General features: G+C 42.9%; 1 protein-coding gene across 8 annotated transcripts in view; it reads left to right on the top strand.

Annotated features, from left to right (window-relative positions):
* The window catches only part of MAVS (mitochondrial antiviral signaling protein), a 32,610-nt gene extending 14,179 nt beyond the window's left edge, over window positions 1-18,431 (top strand). For 3 of the 8 annotated variants that reach the window (XM_029917575.1, XM_029917576.1, XM_029917580.1), the window contains one exon: window positions 84-570. In XM_029917575.1, the coding sequence (XP_029773435.1) occupies window positions 84-188 (105 nt within the window). In that variant the 3' untranslated portion in view covers window positions 189-570. Of the gene's footprint in view, window positions 1-83; window positions 571-5,603; window positions 5,756-6,787; window positions 6,811-8,336; window positions 8,608-17,561; window positions 17,719-18,175 lie in introns of those variants that run through there. The other 5 variants (XR_003901116.1, XR_003901119.1, XR_003901117.1 and 2 more) reach the window with 5 other exon arrangements.
* Window positions 18,432-19,108: the final 677 nt, after the last annotated feature.

Raw genomic sequence — 19,108 nt, 5'->3', positions numbered from 1 at the left:
CCATTTGAACCAGTTTAAGGAGTGAGCAGCCCTGGGTCCCTGTCTTGGTGAGAGGGGACCAATGAGGGTTCTTCCATTGACAGGCTCCTCAGAGGTGTCTGGCTGCTGCTCCTGTCCCAGAGAGGCAACAGTTGGGTGTGTCCAGGGACAGCTTGCCCGCTGCACCAGGGGCCTCCTCCAGGTTCTGACAGATCTCTTCCAGCAGGCGGAAATTACCCAACTGGGCCGGTTCAAATTCCACAGCATGTCTCCTGCTGTGACAGGAATCTCCTAGGAATGGAGTCATTCAGGCCTTGAGGTCACTTGTTTTCCATGAAGCATCATCACTAAGCTGATGGCCAAGAATTGCCCCCCACCTCCCCACAGGAAAAGTAGTGTTGGCGGTGGAAGTGGTTATATGGATGAAAATCATACGCTCCCCCTGTGCTCACCTTTCTACTCTTTTCCTTGTAGCCTAGGGCCATGAAGTTTACACATGGTATTGGGCATGGTCACCCAGCCTTCCTCATTCCAGCAGCTGCTGTTAATAACAACAGCGATAATAAAAGGGCTACTGCTCACTCCATGCCAGGCGCTGGGCTAAGCACTTTACATATGTTAATTCATTTCATCCCCAAACAACCCTAAAAAGGGCTACCATTATGACCCAAAGTATAGCCAGTCTGCAAGGCTGGGAGGGGGAAGGACCAGAGGAGACAGTGCAAGGGAAAATTCTGACCCCTGAGCCCCAGAGCTAGATGTGCTCAAGGCTCGTGACCGACAGCTGATTGGATGCCCGGGGCCGGGATCCCATTCAAAGTGAGATTTCACACCAGCACATTCCTGTTCAGTGTGCCAAGGTCTGCTCCATGTTGTAATAGTGTAATAATGTGCAAAATTATAATCAGTAGTCTCAGGGATATTGTAACAATTGGACTATAATCATCCAGTGTGTGCTCAGGCTTAATGGCCTGAGGCTGTGTGAGGCAAGGCAGTGGGCGGGAGCCTAAAATGCCAGGCCTCCAGAGGACAGTCTGGTAGCATACATTGTTTATTAAAGGATTCTCCAGTGCCAGGTCTAAGGCCTGCTATGAGTTAAGACCCTTGCGTACCCTCCAGTGGTTGGGAATGGCTCACAAAATGTGGTGGAGACAAATGGATGGGCTTTCATATCATACTTTCATGTATTTATATAATATTTCACAGCTCCTGTGTGCAGAGTATTGGGAAACGCCTTGGAGAGACAGAATAACAAAGCAAAACCCCGCCCTAAGGGTCCCCTCCCTCCACCTATTGTTTCCACTACTAGTGAGTAGTCTAAAGGGGGCTGCTTGAAGCAAAGGTGGGGGTAGGGAGGAAGGATAAGTGTTGTTTTGATCAGGTATATACTCTTAATAATCATAATAATTAGGGTTGCCAGGATGGCTCAGTCAGTTAACTGTCCAACTCTTGGATCCAGCTCAGGTCATGATCTCATGGTTAGTGAGATGGAGCCCAGCGTGGGGCTCTGCACTGACAGTACAGAGCCTGTTTGGGATTCTTCCTCCCCTCCCACTCTTGCGCACATGTGCGTGAACTTGCACACTCTTCCTCTCTCAAAAATAAGAAAATATTAAAAAAAAATAATTATGATAACTAAACCCAGGAAAACAGTAACACTTAGAGCCTATAGGGAATAAGAAGAAAATGAAGTGTAAATATACAAAGACACCCAACCAGAAATGCTACAGTGAAAATGTCTGACAAGATCAAGTGCTGGGGCACCTGGATGACTCAGTCAGTTAAGCATCTGACTGGCTCAGGTCATGATCTCACAGTGAGTTGGAGCCACGTGCAGGGCTCTCTGCTATCAGCACAGAGCCTGCTTCAGATCCTTTTTCTCTCCTCCCTCTCAAAAATAAACATTAAAAACAAGCAAAACAAGATCATGTACTGATGAAGATCTAGAGCAACTGAAACTTTCGCGGATGTTTGTGGGTACATTAATTGATAAAACTCTGTTGGCAAACTGGCAGTACCCTACTGATGATGATCATATGTAGCAATTCCGCTCCTGGGCATGGACACAACAGAAACAAGAGTTCGTGTCTACCAGAAATATGTGCAAGAATGTTCCTTTTTTCTTTTCTTTCTTTTCTCCTCCCTTCCTTCTCCTTTTTCTCTCCCTCCCCGCGCCCCGCCTTTCATTTGTACAAGAATGTTTCTAACTACACTATTCATAATAGCCCCAAACTGGTATGAGTCCAAACATCTTTGAACGGATAGATAAGCTGTGGTAAATCACAAAGTAGAATACCAGGATATAGCAATCAGTACAGATGAACATATTGCTCTACATGGCAACGTGGATAAATCTCACAGACCTGAGGTTGAGCAAAAGTAGTCAGTACACACACAAGTCATCACTGTAGGATTCTATTTCCATAAAAGCACAGAAATGAGCAAAAATGATCCATGGCTTTGAAAGTCAGACTGGTTACCTTTGGGAGGGACAGGAAGGGACATTCTGGGGGGCTGCTCCACCTCCTGATGTGGAGGTATAGTATGATTCCCGAATATGTTTGGTTTGTGTCCAGACTCCCTGCTGGAGATACAGAAATAAACCAAGATCACCCACCTGAGAACAAACAGAGGCTGTTCATTCAGAACTTACAACAGAGTCAGCCACTAACACTTGTATCTGGCAAGAAGGGACTCAAAGGCAGGGAGGTGGAAAGTGTTATGGTGGAAAAGAAGGGAAGCTCCAGGTGTGTTCTATTGGAGGTTGTTTGCCCCGAATGCTGGAGGCTGGGGGTACCTCGGTGATTGCCTGGGTTTCTCTGGTTGGTCCTGAGTTGGAAGAATGGAGACTGGGAAGAAACTGGCAGGCACCGAGTCCTGATTGTTCTGAGCCTCCCACTGCAGAAGTTGTGATTTGGCTTCCCAGGCTGGTTACTGCAGGTGTTTGGGGTAAGAAAGCTAGTGTTGTATATGATCTGGCCGTTGTCTGTTTGTATATTCAGTCTCTCAGGGAAGAGTATGGGCTCTGAGAGGGGTCTCTGCTGCTGGAATGGCGGTGGGTGGGCACGTACACATTACCTCCAGCTTCCTAGGCCTCCTTGGGATAGCTGCTGCTGGAAGCTGCCTTTGGTCAGACCCCTCTCGTTTATTAGGCTTCCTAAGTTCCCATGTTTTGCCTCAAACCCTGCAATGTAAATGCCCATTTCCTTGCCTGTATTTTAGCTTATCTTTTTAAGTTTATATATTTCATTAAAAAATTTTTTTTTCTGTTTTTTATTTTTGAGAGACAGAGAGAGACAGCACAAGCAGGGGAGGGTCAGAGAGAGAGAGGGAGACACAGAATCTGAAACAGGCTCCAGCCTCTGAGCTAGCTGTCAGCACAGAACCTGATTGCAGGGCTTGAACCCACGAACTGTGAGATCATGACCTGAGCCAAAGCCAGCCGCTTAACTGACTGAGTCACCCAGGCGCTCCTTATTTATTTCTTTTGAGAGAGAGAGATTAAGGGCAGAGACAGCATCCCAAGTAGGCTCTGCATTGTCAGTGCAGAACCCAACTCAGGGTTTGAACTCATGAACCGTGACATCATGACCTGAGCTGAAATAAGGGTCGGATGGTTAACTGCTTACCCGACCATGCTACCCAGGCTCCCCTACTTGCCTGTATTTAAAAAAATTTTTTTTAATGTTTTATTTATTTTTGATACAGAGAGAGACAGAGCATGAGAGGGTGAGGGGCAGAGAGAGAAGGACACAGAACCAGAAGCAGGCTCCAGGCTCTGAGCTAGGGATCAGCACAGAGCCCGATGCGGGGCTCGAACCCACGAACGTGAGATCCGACCTGAGCCGAAGCTGGAGGCTTAACCAACTGAGCCACCCAGGCGCCCCTGTATTTAAAAAATCTATACTGAGTACCTTTTTTCTATGTACTCAATGCTCTATCTATAAAACAAAGCAAAACAAAAACACAAAAAACAGAGGCTCCTGGGGGCTCAGCTGGTTATGTCTCTGACTCTTGATCTCAGCTCAGGTCTTGAGCTCATGGTCGTGAGTTCAAGTCCCACATCAGGTTCCATGCTGGGCGTGAAGCCTACTTAAAAACAACAAAAACATTCTATGTTGGGTGCGAAGCCTGCTTAAAAACAACAAAAACGCCAAAAATACCTGCTCCCACCAAACACAGCTTTTTATTGAAGTAAATGTACGTAGTGGAAAGCGTACTCAGCAAGGAGGCAGGGTCTGCAGGAAGAAGATGGCAGTGGGCAGAGAAAGCTGGTGGGTTGTGAACGGCGAGGCAGAGGAGGTGGCTCTGGCTTCACAGCCAACTCCTGTCATCCCTTATCGTTCTGCACCCACAGACGTTGAGATTGGACCAAGTGATGTCAAATCCTTCCTCCTCCGAGCTTCAGTCCTGTCCGCCCTTGACTGTCCTTGGCACAGATGGCTATATGGGCTTCCTCCCCCTTCTGGTGTCTCGTCCCCCATCCCCAGGTGCCATTCTATGCCATCTGAATCACTGATTTCTTAGCAATCAGACACTGTCTTCTATTTAATCAATTCACTTGTATTTAACACAAGGAGAAAGAAAAATCCTCTCATTATCACATGCAGCTGGAAATCGGCTTCTTGTAGGAGGCCGATCCAAAGGAATGGGGAGAGAGAGAAGCTGGTCATTGATGAAAGAATGACTTCTTTTCCTACTTGCTGTCACAACGTCCTTAGAATTGTGAGTCCATGGACACTCATTTGCAGTCATTTGTCTATCATTACTGCTAAAACTTCAGGTCCTTGGACATTTCCTCCATTCAACTTGCAGTTATGGGGGTCTGCTGTGGTCAGATGTCTGCTTGCAGCAAGCCTGTGGCAGTGAGCAGAAACAGAACTTTCAAGCTGGGGGCCTTGTCTGGGACCTCTCCCCCTTGTCCCTCCTGCCTTCATGCTCAGTTTTCCACTCAGAGAGCTGTACCTTGGCTCTCTGGGTATGTGGCAGCCTGTTCCCTCCTGGACTGGCTCTATGGACTCCTTCCCACCTAGTCCAGCAGGGGTCAGTCTCCTCCTGAATTTTCATCTATTTTATAATTGGCTCTTTAAAACATCTTTTAATTACAAAGGTAATACATGAAAATCTGCTTGCTGTAAAAAATTAAAACTCCCAACCAAATTCTGTAGGCCAGAGTTTCTCAAACTTCCATGTAAACAAAACTCGTCTGGAGATCTTATTGAAGGCAGGTGTGACTCATGGAGTCACTGCATTTCTAAGGAGACTTTTTTGAATAAAGACAAGGGACAGTAATTGAAAATGTCTTTCACTCCCCTACAAGTTTGAGAGACATCGTTCTTCGCCTTTGTCTAGGTGCTGTGTCCTTTGGTAATCCTAACTAAATCTCATCCTTGGCTTGGGAGTGAGGACTCTCTGAGGTCCTGTTCATAGCAGTAGGGATGTGGGATGTTCCAGCCTCTAGCTTCTTCTGTAGTTCCTTGTATTATCCGACAAAGTAAAATTGCCAAGCTGACTGGGTCTTTGTTGAATTGAATCTAGTTCATACAACAATCCAAACAATTTAGTCCTTGTTTCAGTTGGTTGAGGTTCCTTGGATTGTGGATTTTTCCCCCCACCATGTGCAGAATGAGCCAAATCACTGATGAAGTGGAGAATGGAGCAAAGCCAGAGTCAGAGGCCCACACAGTGCTACTCAAGACCATTGGCCAACGGCCCTCATCAGTTGAGCTCACTATTACTCGATCATGACTCTACTCTTCCTACCATCATCCAGCAGGTAAGAGTATATACAACACAATTCCAGTAGAGTTGTGTCTGCTAATGAATGCTGCATATAAAAAATGATGCCAAAATCGAGCAGCTTAACACATTTAGTATTTCGTGATTTTGGTGGGTTAAGATTTCAGGTGCAGGCTCCATGGGTCATCTGGCTCAGGGTCTCACAGCAAGCTGCCATGGAGGTGTTGGCTGGGGGCTGCAGACATCTTAGAGCTCAACCTGGAGAGGATTCACTTGCAAACTCACTCATATGGTTGTTGTAGGATTCAGTTCTTCACTGAATTGTTGCTCTGTGGGCCTCACTACCTTGCTGACTGTTGGCCTGAGGCTGTCCCCCATTCCTTGCTGCAGGGGCCTCTCCATAAAGTAGCTCCCAACATAATAGCTTGCTTCATTAAAGCAAGTAAGATAAAATAGCTAGAGAGTGAAAACAAAACAGAAATAACAGTCTTTCATAACTTAACATTGGAAGTGATTTCTCATAACCTTTGTAAATTACACTCAAAGGGCAATTTACCAGGACGGGGTTGACACTGGGAGCGTTGCTGTAGAAGTTTTCTACTATAGAAGGAGAGGTTAGCTCTGACCTGCAGCAGGGCATACATATACATATTAAATCTTTGACCCAGCAGTCCCATTTCTAGAAATCTAAGCCAAAGATACACTGGCAAAAACAAAGATGTATGTGCAGGGCTAATCATCATGCCACACTTTGTAAAATGGCAAAGGACTGGAAGTAACCCACGTGTCCATTAGTAGGACATTGGCTGAATGAACCATGGTATCAGTGCTCTGGAGCTATACATAAGAATAAGAAATATCCATCTACTGCTGTGGAGTGAACTACATGTTTAGTTAAATGAAAAAAATAAGTAGAGGGGTACCTGGCTGGCTTAGTCATTAGATCATCTGACTCTTGATCTCAGGGTTGTGAGTTCAAGCCCAGGTTGGGCATGGAGGCTGCTTAAGAAAAAAATAAGTGGTGACACCTGGGTGGCTCAGTCAGTTAAGCATCTGACTTTGGTTTCAGTTCAGGTCATGATCTCACACTTCATGAATGGAGTCCCACACTGGGCTCTAAACTGACTGTGCAGAGCCTGCTTGGGATTCTCTCTTTCTCCCTCTCTGCCTCCCTCAAAATAAATAAATAAACATTAAAAAAAGTGGGGCATTTGGGTGGCTCATTTGGTTGAGCATCTGACTCTTGATTTTGGCTCTGGTCATGAGCTCACAGTCGTGAGCTCTAGCCCCGCATTGGGCTCTGTGCTGTGTGTGGAGCCTGTTGAAGAGTCTCTCTCTCCCTCTCCCTCTGCCCCTCCCCACCTCAGAAACCTTGAAAAAGAATGTATAATCTTTTATTTAAGAAAAAGCCAAACCTATTAGTTAAGGAGTTGAGGCTTGGCATCCCATGTGACTCTACTGGAGAGGACTTTAAAATTTTGGGCCTGGTTTCTTCTGGCCTCTTCTCCACACAGCTTTGTCTTTGCTGGTTTTGCTTTGCATCCTTTCCCTGTAATCTTAGCCATGAGTATTACCAAAACAAAAAGAATTTGGACTGGAATCTCTTATCTATTTTCATGAAAGGGTAAACCAATACTAATTGAGAAGATGGTTACCTGGAATGCCTGGGTGGCTCAGTTGGTTAAGTGCCTGGCTTTGGCTCAGGTCATGATCTTATGGTTCCTGAGGTTGGACCCCATATCAGGCTCTCTGATGTTGGCATGAAGCCTGCTTTGGATCGTTTGTCCCTGCCCCTCTCCTGCTTGTTCTTTCTCTTAAAATAAATAAATAAACATAAAAAAATGGTTATGTATACAGAAAGAGAAGGAACAGAGAAGAGGGTTCAAGGATAGAAGTTAGACTTTTCTAAATGTACCTTGTTTTGTAGATTAGACTTTGGAACCATGTTACTATTTTACATAATTATATAACAAAGTTAAATTTAAAATTTTTTGTATCTCTAAAAATTGAATCAAAATGGGGAAAAAATAACTCAATTGTGTATGGAATTGATGCCTGAACCACATAGAGAGGAATTATTTCAACCTTAAAGCACAACAACTTGATTTTTCATCCCTAGTGCAATATATCCTAAGGACAAAAAGATCTGCAATGAAATCCTTTAAAAAATTTTTTTTAATGTTTTTTATTTATTTTTGAGAGACAGAGCAAGCAGGGAAGGGTCAGGGAGATAGGGAGATACAGAAACTTGAAGCAGGCTCCAGGCTCTGAGCTAGCTGTCAGCACAGAGCCCGATGTGGGACTCGAACCCACAAACCGTGAGATCATGACCTGAGCCAAAGCCGGACACTTAACTGACTGAGCCACCCAGGCGCCCCTGCAATGAGATCTTAAGTAGTATTTAGTAATCACAATTTTGGTAATAATGTTGATGTTTTTTATCCTGAAATTATTGTCTCTAATGATAAAGCAAATAAATAGTAAATGATGTTAAGTATTTAGATTTTCAGGGTAAGATAAAACCAAAGAAATTAAGAACTCTATAGCCTTCAAAAGGAATGGAAAAATATTAGTATAAATTTATGATATATTTTTCTCTTTAAAAATATATATTCTAGCTCTATCTACCAAAAGGGCCTAGAAACAATGAACAACCCAATAGCAGTGTGCACACCTCGTGTCCAAATTGTGGCCTCTAAACATCATTTTCTACGGATAGAAATCATTACTCCTTGGAGAAATGTCTGATTCAAGATCTGGGCAGGAAATTTACAGAGCTGAGGCTAGCATTTCCTGTCATACTAGAAAACAAAAAAGCTATTTAACACTACTAGAGTAGGGGCACCTGGGGTGGCTCGGGCAGTTATGCATCTAACTCTCTCTCAAAATAAATAAATAAGCTTAAAAAAAAAGACTACTTGAGTCATGTTTAAATTACAGAATCAATATGAAGGGCTTCCATTGGTCAAATGTGGGACAATTTGAACATCAAAAAGGAGAGTGACTCCAATGGATTGAAATTCATCAAATGTTTTAAACATGTCTGAGTTCATGATAATACTAAAAAGAAAAAAGATGCTAGAAAACCAATTCATTCTGAAAACTGGTCAATAAGGAGAAAGAATTAATTGTGCCTTAACAAAAGAGTGGGGAGGAGTGCGCCTGGTTGGCTCAGTCATGCAGGGTATGACTCTTGATCTGAGGCTCATGAGTTTGAGCCTCATGTTGGGTGTGGAGCCTACTTAAAATAAAAACATTTGTTTTTCAATTAAAAAAAAGAATCAGGGGCGTCTGGGTGGCTCAGTTGGTTAAGTGTCCAGCTTCGGCTCAGGTCATGATCTCACGGTTCGTGGGTTCAAGCCCCACATCGGGCTCTGTGCAGACAGCTAGCTCAGAGCCTGGAGCCTATTTCAGATTCTGCGTCTCCCTCTCTCTCTGACCCTCCTCTGCTCATGCTGTCTCTCTCTGTATCTCAAAAATAAAATAAAAAACATTAAAAAAAATTAATCTTGCTTTTTCTGTGCAAGTTGTACTTCAGGATACCAAAGAGCTGAAGGTTAGTTATAAGAGAATTCCAGTTAATTAAGTGCAGAAGAGACAAAAGAATTAGAATATCATAATTTTGATCATATCAAATAATGGCTATATCACCATTAGGCAGCATTACCAATAGTTGCTAAAACCAGTAGGTAAAAAGCTGATGGAGAACTTTATAATGGACAGACCAATCTGATGATCCCTGACCAAATGACTAATTGTCTCTTTTTAAGATGATAATACAAATAATTAGTTAATATTAAGAAATAGGGTTTTCCTGTTCTTTTAATTAAATGAATAGGAAGTAAATAGCACCACCTATGATGAGTTATCATAAATAAAGCAAATATGAATAATCAAACTTTAAACCTACAAGGATGGAGTCATCAAGATCTGGAATGTAGAAATTCTTCAGGACAAACAACTTGGCTTCTTCAATAAATACATTGCAAGAAAAATAATGGAGAAAGAACGTATAGGTTAAAAAAGATTTAAGAGACAAAGCAATGAAATGCAACAGGTTGACCTTGTTTGGAAAATGAATTTGCCACAACCATTATAAAAGCAAGATTGACAATCAGGGAAATTTAAATAATGTGATGGTTCATGATACTTGAATTCTGTACATTTTTTATTTTCCATGATCAAAATGTAGGCCACATTTTTCTTTCGTGTTCTGATCACATGAGACTTTGCTAGGTGCCTTGCTGAAACTACAGAGCTGCGGCATCCACGGCATTCCTTTGAGCTACCAGCTGGTAACTGCATCAACAAAGGAATAATAATAGCTGGTATTTCAAACACTTGCTATGTGCCAGAAACAATTCTAACTCCTCCACACATCTTATTTAACTTTAACCCAAAGCCCACTACATTTTTAAATCTTTCTGTTAAGTAGACAATATATCTATTTTTCAGTGTTTCTGTTGGAATCACTCCATAGTATCTAAAGATGTTACAGATTCCTTTTGATGGCTGCATAATGTTCCATTGTGTGGACCTGTCATCAGTTATTCAGCTGAGGTTTAGCTAGGTTAAGCAGCTTGCCCCAAATCACTCAGCTGATGCGGATAGAATTAGAACCAAGGTCTGGCTGGGGTGCCTGGGTGGCGCAGTCTTTAAGTATGTATCTGACTTCGGTGCAGGTCATGATTCCATGGTTCATGAGTTCGAATCCCACATTGGATGAACTCGAGCCTTGCTTTCTCTCTCTCTCTTTTTCTCTCTGTCCCTTGCTCTCTTGCACCTTCTTTCCCTCTCTCAAAGCAAAACAAAACAGAAACAAGGTCTGGCTGTATTTTAATTTTTTTAATATTTTTTTGAGAGACCAAGAGAGATAGAGCATGAGTTGGGGAGGGGCAGAGAGAGAGGGCCACCCCAAATCGAAAGCAGGCTCCAGGCTGTCAGTACAGAGCCCGATGTGGGGCTTGAACTCATGAACCATGAGATCATGACCTGAGGCAAAGTCAGGCACTTAACCGACTGAGCCACCCAGGTGCTCCAAAAGCCTGTATTCTAAACTAGTGCTTCCTAAACTTTAATACATATATGAATCACCTGGGATGTTTGCTAAAATTGCAGATTTTAGGCGGGTCTGGAGTGGGGTCAGAGATTCTGCATTTCCTACAAACTACTAATTATGCCAAAGTAAGGCCAGCCTAGATAACTCAACCTGGGAATTAAAAACTACTGATGCCTGGGTCCCACCCCCCAGAGAGGCCAACCTCATTTGCCTGGGATGTGGCCTGGCATTCTTGCCCCCCTCCCAAAGTTCCTCAGGTGATTCTTGGGTGTAGTCTGGACTGAGAACCACTATCTCAGAAACCTGTTTGTTTTGAGGAATTCTTCCACCATTACTAATCTGTGCCTTATCAAGCTGGCTCCTGGGCAGGAGCTGATTGGCATCAGGTGCTTTAGAGCAGCCTGGCACCATGTTACAGCCTACTCCAATGACTATCTGGAGTTAGTTCTACTTTTACATCTGATGGCCCACTGTGTGCCAACTACGTATCTATTGGGCTAGAGGAGAGTATTGAAAAATGGTAAAGTCATGGCTCCTTCTCTCCAGGTGTTTATAACCCAGCTGTTTTTACCCCTGGGTAAGCCCCAGAAACAGTAGGAAGAATGAGAGTGTTGAGGTTTACAGGCCCAAAGCACCATACCAATCTGTGCTTCTCTGAGAGACTGATAGGAGTCAGATAGTTATCAAAAAACTTCAGAAGGTTTTAAACTTTTGAAGCTGGTTGGAGAATATGGTTTTAGGTCTATAGCTAAGTGCTTTAAGCCTTGACTTGATGGTCTTGTCTACCTGTTTACAGTGGTTCTGGGTACTTCAGGCCTCCCCTCAGTCCCCACAAGGGTAGGTTCTTATGCAGTAGCAGAGAGTGGACCAGAAAGTCCACACCCCACAAGCCCCGGACACCCTCAGGGGAGGGAGTTAGGGCCCAGCCAAGCATGCCCAGTTCCTTCTTTCAAATTTGCCAGATAATGCATTCCTCTTCCTATGGGGAGGGAAGTGTCCTTACCTTGAACAGAATAGGCAGCTTCCTTCTCTGGCCACACTTAGGGCCCGTCCCAGGGCCACATGATAGTTGTGCACGTGACAGGAGCTCAGTGGCTCTTTGGGTTTGTCAGGTTGATTCATTGGTTTCCCAGAACCCCAGCTGCTCCAACTACTGCAGTCTCAAATAGAGGTAGGTCACTATGCATACCTTGTCATTCGGTACTGATAGGGTGTTTTAGATTCCTTCGGGGTTACAGTTAAGGCTTCATTCATTTGAAGCCCTTTGATTTGAAGATATTTCAGGCAGGGAACACTATGATGTTTATTTTATTCAGATATATACTTGATAAAAAATATTCATTAAGAGCCTTGTGCTAGGCCATGTGGGCACAGTGACAAACCAATGACACAGGGTCCCTGCATCATATTATTGCAGTCTAGTGGAGAGATGGGTGTGAGAGGAGAAAATAAACAATTATACATAAAAAAAGGTTTACGGGCACTTAGGTGGCTCAGTTGGTTAAGCATCGGACTTTGACTCAGGTCATGATCTCGTGGTTTGTGAGTTCAAGCCCTGTGAAGGGCTCTGGGCTGACAATTCAGAGCCTGGAACCTGTTTCAGATTCTGTGTCTCCCTCTCTCGCTGCCCCTCCCCCACTCATGCTCTGTCTCTCTCAAACATAAAAAACAATAAAATACATAAATACATAAATAAAAATAATAAAAAGGGGTTTGAGTTCCTGGAAGGGAACTGTGGCAAAGAAGAAATGAAAATTTTCTTGCAAAATTCAGCAAACATTTACCATTTGACCCATTCCAACAGATGAGATCCTATGTCCCCAGAGAGACATGTACACACATTTCAGAGCAGTTTTATTCAAGATAGCCAACAACTGTAAGTGACCCAACTGTCCACCAGCTGGTGAATGCGTAAACAAAATTAGGTATTTCCATATAATGGAGGGCTATGCAGCAATAAAAAAAGAACAACTCCTGAGACACCAACAGGCTGGATGAATCTCAAAAACATCACGCTGAAAGAAGTTAGATTCAAAAGAATATATACTAAATGATTCCATGTATATAAAACCCTGAAAAAGACAAATATAAGCTGTTGAGATAGGAATCAGGTCAGTGGTTGCTTGGGACCAGGGCTGGGGAATGAGAGGAAGGGGCACAAGGGAACCTTTGGGATGATGAGGAAGTTTTGGATGTGGTCATGGTGCCCACATTTATCAAAACTCCCCAAACTGTGTGCTTGAAATGGATGCATTTTATTATATATAGTAAATTGTGCATCAATAAAAGTTGATTAAAATGTAACTGGAGTAGAGACGAAGGAAATAAAAAATAGAAATGGGGACGAGCAGGAAAGAGAAGGCACATGTACTTAGAGAAGGTGGGGGGTGGGGACTCTTGGAGCGAGAGGACATTAAGCTGAGGCCTCTCTGTGAAGAGAGCCAGAGGACGGAAGTGTGAAGGTGGGCGGGTGGGCAGTGGGCGTGGGAAGGGGAGGGAAGCTCTCCAGGCAGTAGGACTAGCAGATACAAAGGGAAAAGGTAGATAATTTTTTGCATCTGCATTTGTCTCTTCATCTGCCTGAAATCTAAGGATCCTTGAGAAATGGGCTCTGAGCCCTTATGTCAGGAAAGTTATAATTCAGGATATTGGATCCTGGGAGAGGACAGGATGAGTGGCCTTGATAATCAGGGGTTGGTTTCCATCATCATTGTTTTAAGACTCTGGTTCCAAGTAAAGGAGACAATGTAAACTAGATTAAGAAAAAAAAAGAGTGTTAAAAATTTTTTTAATGTTTATTTATTTTTTTAGGGCAGAGAGAGAGGGAGACACAGGATCTGAAGCAGGTTCCTGGGTCCCAGCTGGCAGCACAGAGCCCAATGTGGGGCTGGAACCCATAGACCACGAGATCATGACCTGAGCAGAAGTCAGATGCTTAACCGACTGAGCCACCCAAGAAGCCCATGAAATGTTTTTTTTTTTAATTTAAATGCTTATTTATTTTGATAGAGACAGTGTGAGTGGGGAAGGGGCAGCGAGAGGGGGAGAGAGAGAAGGAATCTCAAGCAGGCTCCATACCATTAGCACAGAGCCCACTTCAGGGCTGGAACTTACCACAAGATCATGACCTGAGTCAAAATCAAGAGTCAAATGCTGGGGTGTCTGGGTGGCTCAGTCAGTTAAGTGTACGACATCAGCTCAGATCATGATCTCGTGGTCTATGAGTTCAAGCCCCACCCATCAGGCTCTGTGCTGACAGCTGGGAGCCTGGAGCCTCCTTTGGATTCTGTGTTTCTCTCTCTCTTTCCACCCCTCTCCCGCTCACACTCTGTCTCTCTCTCAAAAATAAATGAACATTAAAAAAAGAAAAGAGTTGTATGCTTAACTGACTGAGCCACCCAGGTGCCCCAAGAAATCTCTTTTAATGTTACAGGAAGGGACCCAAAGACAGGAAAATAATCAGCCCAGGAAAGGATGGAAATACTCAGGCCTGGAAGAACTGGAAAAGCACTCTTGTTTTCCTGTTTTTCTTGGTGCATCTGTCATTCTAGGGTCTCTTTGCAGACCAGCTTTTCGGTTCTTTCGCCTGCATGGGGGATGTGAGATCATACTTTGAGAATCGAGTCCCCATTCCAAGCTTGTGGGGTTATGCAGTACAAACATAGCCATTGGGGTCTACTCTACAGGTAGGTAGGGGGATTTCTGGGAGAAGAAGGAGTGGTTGTGAGGTGGCAGGTACCAAACATTGTCTACTACAAATATTTTAGTATTTTAAGGAATTCTGAAATTGTTATTGCCACTGCAATCATTTGTTAACACGTTTTGTGTGTGTGTGTGTGTGTGTGTGTGTGTATTACACTATAAAAGGCACTGTGGGGAATATGAAAATGCAAACTTTTACTATTAGATTATAAAGCATGTACATCAAAGATATTAAGGACATATGTGATGCATGTCATTAAGGGTGACATATATATTATAAAAGATTGGAAGGTTCATGCCTAACTGTGGCAGTCAGTGAAGACTTTAAGGAGGTAAAACGATGCGCTAAACCATGGAAGTTGGGTTGGATTTGGATAAGCAGAAATGTGGTGGGAAGGAATTTCATGTAGGGATGAAGAATGAGGCTTACAGCTGGATAAGAGTCAAGTCTTTCTGGAGAACTAGGAGATTCATTTTGCTAGAACACGCTACATAATGAGTGTGTTCTGTAATGAGGAAAAAATGGAAAGATGCTAAATGTGGGACTCCTTGGATATTTTTAAGTTTATTTATTTTGAGAGAGAGAAGGTGTGAGTGGGGGAGGGGTAGAGAGAGAATCCCAAGCAGGCTCTGCACTGTCAGCAAAGAACCTAAGACGGGGCTCAAACTCACAAGCTGCAAGATCATGACATGAGCTGAAGTCAGATGCTTAACCAACTGAGCCACCCAGGGGCCCCAGATGTTCAGTGTTGTGGACTTTGTTCTGTAGGCCAAGAAGCTATCAAACGCTTTTAAACAGAGAGGAGATTATACCAGAACAGTGGTTTAGTATGATTAACCTGGGAACAGTGGGTCTGGAAAGTAAACTAGAGGCAGAACAAATTTTTAGGAGGCAACAAAACTAAGTTACTGAGTAGAACTTTCTTTGGGTCTAATTTGATAGCCTCTAACATTTGCGGCCATTGGCCACTTTCTTTTTTCTTTTAGTTTATTTTTTTGGGGATGGGCATCTGGGTGGCTCAGTCTGTTAAGTGTCTTGACTTCAGCTCAGGTCATGATCTCATGGTTTGTGGGTTTGAGCCCTGCTTTGGGCTCTGCTGTGCTGAGCCTGCTAAGGATTCTGTGTCTCCTTCTCTTTCTGCCCTCCCCTGCTCATGCTCTCTCTCTCTCTCTTTCTGTTTCAAAACTAAATGAACATTAGAAAAATATCCTTTAAAAGAAAGTTTATTTTTTAAAGTAATTTCTATACCCAATGTGGGGCTTGAACTCATGACCCAGAGATCAAACATTTCATGTTCTTCCAACTGAGCCATCCATGTGCTCTCTATTGACCACCTTTAATATGACTAGTGCCCCATGTTGAAATAATAATATTTTAGATATATTGGGATGAATATACTAATAAAATTAATTTCACCTATTTTTTTTTACTTTTAAAAATGTGGCTACCACAGATAGCACCAAATCCTATATATAGTATGTTTTTCCTGAACATACACACCTATGACAGTTTCATTTTTAAATTAGGCACATTAAGAGGTTAACAACAATAACAAAATGGAGCAATTATAATAGTCTGTTGTGATTACAGTTATATGAATGTGGTCTTTCAAAATATTTTTAGTGTTTATTTTTTTGAGACAGATAGAGAGTGTGAGCAGGGGAGGTACAGAGAGAGAGGGAGACACAGAATCCGAAGCAGGTTCCTGGCTCCAAGTTGTCAGCACAAAGCCTGATGCAGGGCTTGAACCCATAAGCTGTGAGATCATGACCTGAGCCAAAGTTGGCTGCCAACTGACTGAGCCACCCAGGTGCCTCTTAAATTAATTAATTAATTAATAGTGAGGGAGTACTGGAGAGGGGCAGAGGGGGAGAGAGAGAGAGAGCATCTTAGGTTCCATGCTCAGCACTGGAACTGATGTGGGTCTTAATCCCACAACCCTGGAATCATGACAAGAGTTGACAATCTAAGGATTGAGCCATCTAGGTGCCCCTCAAAATAGCTTACCATACTCTCCCTTCTTGTGAAATAATAAAATACCAACCTGATGAGATGAACTGAAGTGAATGATGTGGGTATTGTGACATAGCAGTTGGCTAATATTGACCTTCTGACAGTATTTCAGAAGGAGGATCATCTCCTTTAAGATCATGGTTGACTGCAGGTAACTGAAGCCTAGAAAGTGAAGCTGTAGATAAGGGTTGGGGGACTACTGTAGATTTATTTGGGACTGAAGATAATAAAAGCCATCAAGGTCTCAAAATGGAAAGAACTAGATCTTCATCGCCTTTAATATAACAGAGATGTGGGGGCACCTGAGTGGCTCAGCTGGTTAAGTGTCCCCTTTGGCTCAGATCATGATCTTGTGAGTTCCAGCCTCAAATCAGACTCCTTGCTGGCAGTGCAGAGCCTGCTTGGGATTCTTGTTCTCTCCTCTCTGTCTGCCCCTCCCCTGCTCATGCTTTCTCTCTCTCAAAATAAAATAAAATAAAATAAAATAAAATAAAATAAAATAAAATAAAATAAAGATGTTATTTTTATAACTAGAAATGAATTTCCCAATGTGTCTAAGGAAAACATTCTGTGAAAAAAGGGTTCCATGGTCAATTACATTTGGAAGATAGCTACATACCTCAGCCTCCTTTTGGAGATTCATCCTGCCCTTCGGAATATTAAAGCTATAAGAAAATGGCTTAAGTTTGCCTTATATTTCCCAAACTTACTTTAGCACAGTGCTAAGCCATTAGTTATCTGGTAATAGGATTCAAATCAGGGATATTTAGTTAAAGATACAATAGGCCTTGAGCTTGAAAACAGAAAAAGTCAATCCTTTCAAATACTTGAGAAAGCATAGAATCTTCCATGTCTAGGAAACTGAGTTGTTCTAAACTCATTACATCTCATTTTCAATTTTCTATCTCTATCCTCCTGAGACAAGCTTTATTATTGTGCTTTATTTCTGAAAGCAGGTAACATTCATATTGTGTGTGAGCTCTGGTGAGACCACCAGAATGCCACATGCTATTCTGTGTGTGTGAATGTGGACATGCACGTGTAATACACATCTCTATTTCTCTTCAGTGGTGGATTCTGGGCCAGGGGCCAGGCCTTGGAAGAATGTCTAAAAGCTTAACAACTTCATGTTCTTCATATTTTTGTCCTTTGGGAGAGAAAATAGGCAAGGTTTCCTCAAATTCTCCATACCATTATACTTTGGAAAAAAAGACCTTGTGCTTGACTCGGGCCTGATTCTATGCTTTTCATTTCCCTGACACCAATACAGCCCAATGAAAGGAGAGAGAACTTGGTCTATAAACCTCTGTGGCTTGGCACTTTTGTGATCATTTAATTTTCTTACTCCCCAGTTGCTCTACTTTAGCTGTAAGAGACCTCAAAGGAAACTCAGGGAAGGTCTGTCCCCTGGCTCTTAGAAAGTAGTAAGAGATGAGGATGTGAATCTTCTCACACCCTCTGGGTTCCAAAGGGCAGACTGTGGGTCCTAAGATGGCCTTCAATGACTCTCTCCCTCCTGCTATTCATGTCCTTGTGTCAACCCACTTTGAAGAGGGCTGATTTGTGTAATAATAGGATAGTGGATGTTGCAATAGGACGTTGCAGAAATGATGAAGTATAACTTTCCAGGCTAGATCTTAAAAGATATTGCGACTTCTGCATGTTTGTCCTTGAATCACTAGCTTCAGGAGAAGCCAGCTGTCATGTTGTGAGGACATTCAAGCAACCCTCTGAAGAGGTCCATGTTGTGGGAGCTGAGGCCTCTTGCCAACAGCCAGGCCCAGCTTGCCAGTAATGTGAATAAGCCATCTTGGAAGTGATCCTCCAGCCCATATGCGCTCCGCTGACTGCAACTTCATGAAAGACCTGGAGCCAGAGCCACCCAGCTAAATCACTCTCAAATCCTTGACCTATAAAAACTGAGATAGTAAATATTCATTACTGTTCTCAGCCACAAAGTTTTGGGGTTCTGACTTAGCAGTAGGCACCTCATATGGTAGATGTGTATCCTGTATGATGTTTTGTCAAATAGCTCTACATATGCAAATCATTACTTTAGAATTTGATTACTTCCTCTGAAGCACCGTGCTTATTATGGTCTGTGCTTATTCTGATGTGTATATCAGAAAACTGGCTTCTCCCCAAGGGTAAATAACTGAGACAAAAGGTAAAAAACTTAATGATGTTGTCCCTCTAAATGATGCTGTGTGTTATAATAACCGCAGAAAAGGAAACCTTTTTTAAAAATTTTTAATTTTTTTTTTTGAGAGAGAAGACAGAGTGTGAGCATGGGAGGGGCAGAGAGAGAAGGGGAGAAGAATCCAAAGTAGGCTCCAAGCTCCCAGCTGTCAGCACAGAGTCTGAGGTGGTGCTCGAACCCACAAATGGTGAGATTATGACCTGAGCTGAAGTTGGGTGCTTAACTGACTGAGCCACTCAGGTACCCCCAAAAGGAAACTGCTTAATTGCTACTTTCATTGACTTTTTTGGGGAAAAAAAATCTAAGCTTAATCATGGGCTTACTTTGCTCCAGGACAAGTTTTCTTTTTTTAAATAAATGCTTTATTTAAATATAACACTCATAGAGAAAGGTGCACAAACGAACATCTTGATAA

This window comes from Suricata suricatta, chromosome 12 (genome assembly GCF_006229205.1).
Source record: "Suricata suricatta isolate VVHF042 chromosome 12, meerkat_22Aug2017_6uvM2_HiC, whole genome shotgun sequence".
NCBI lineage: Eukaryota > Metazoa > Chordata > Mammalia > Carnivora > Herpestidae > Suricata > Suricata suricatta.
The sequence above is the reverse complement of the archived record's forward strand: the minus strand, read 5'-3'. Positions and strand labels throughout refer to the sequence as shown.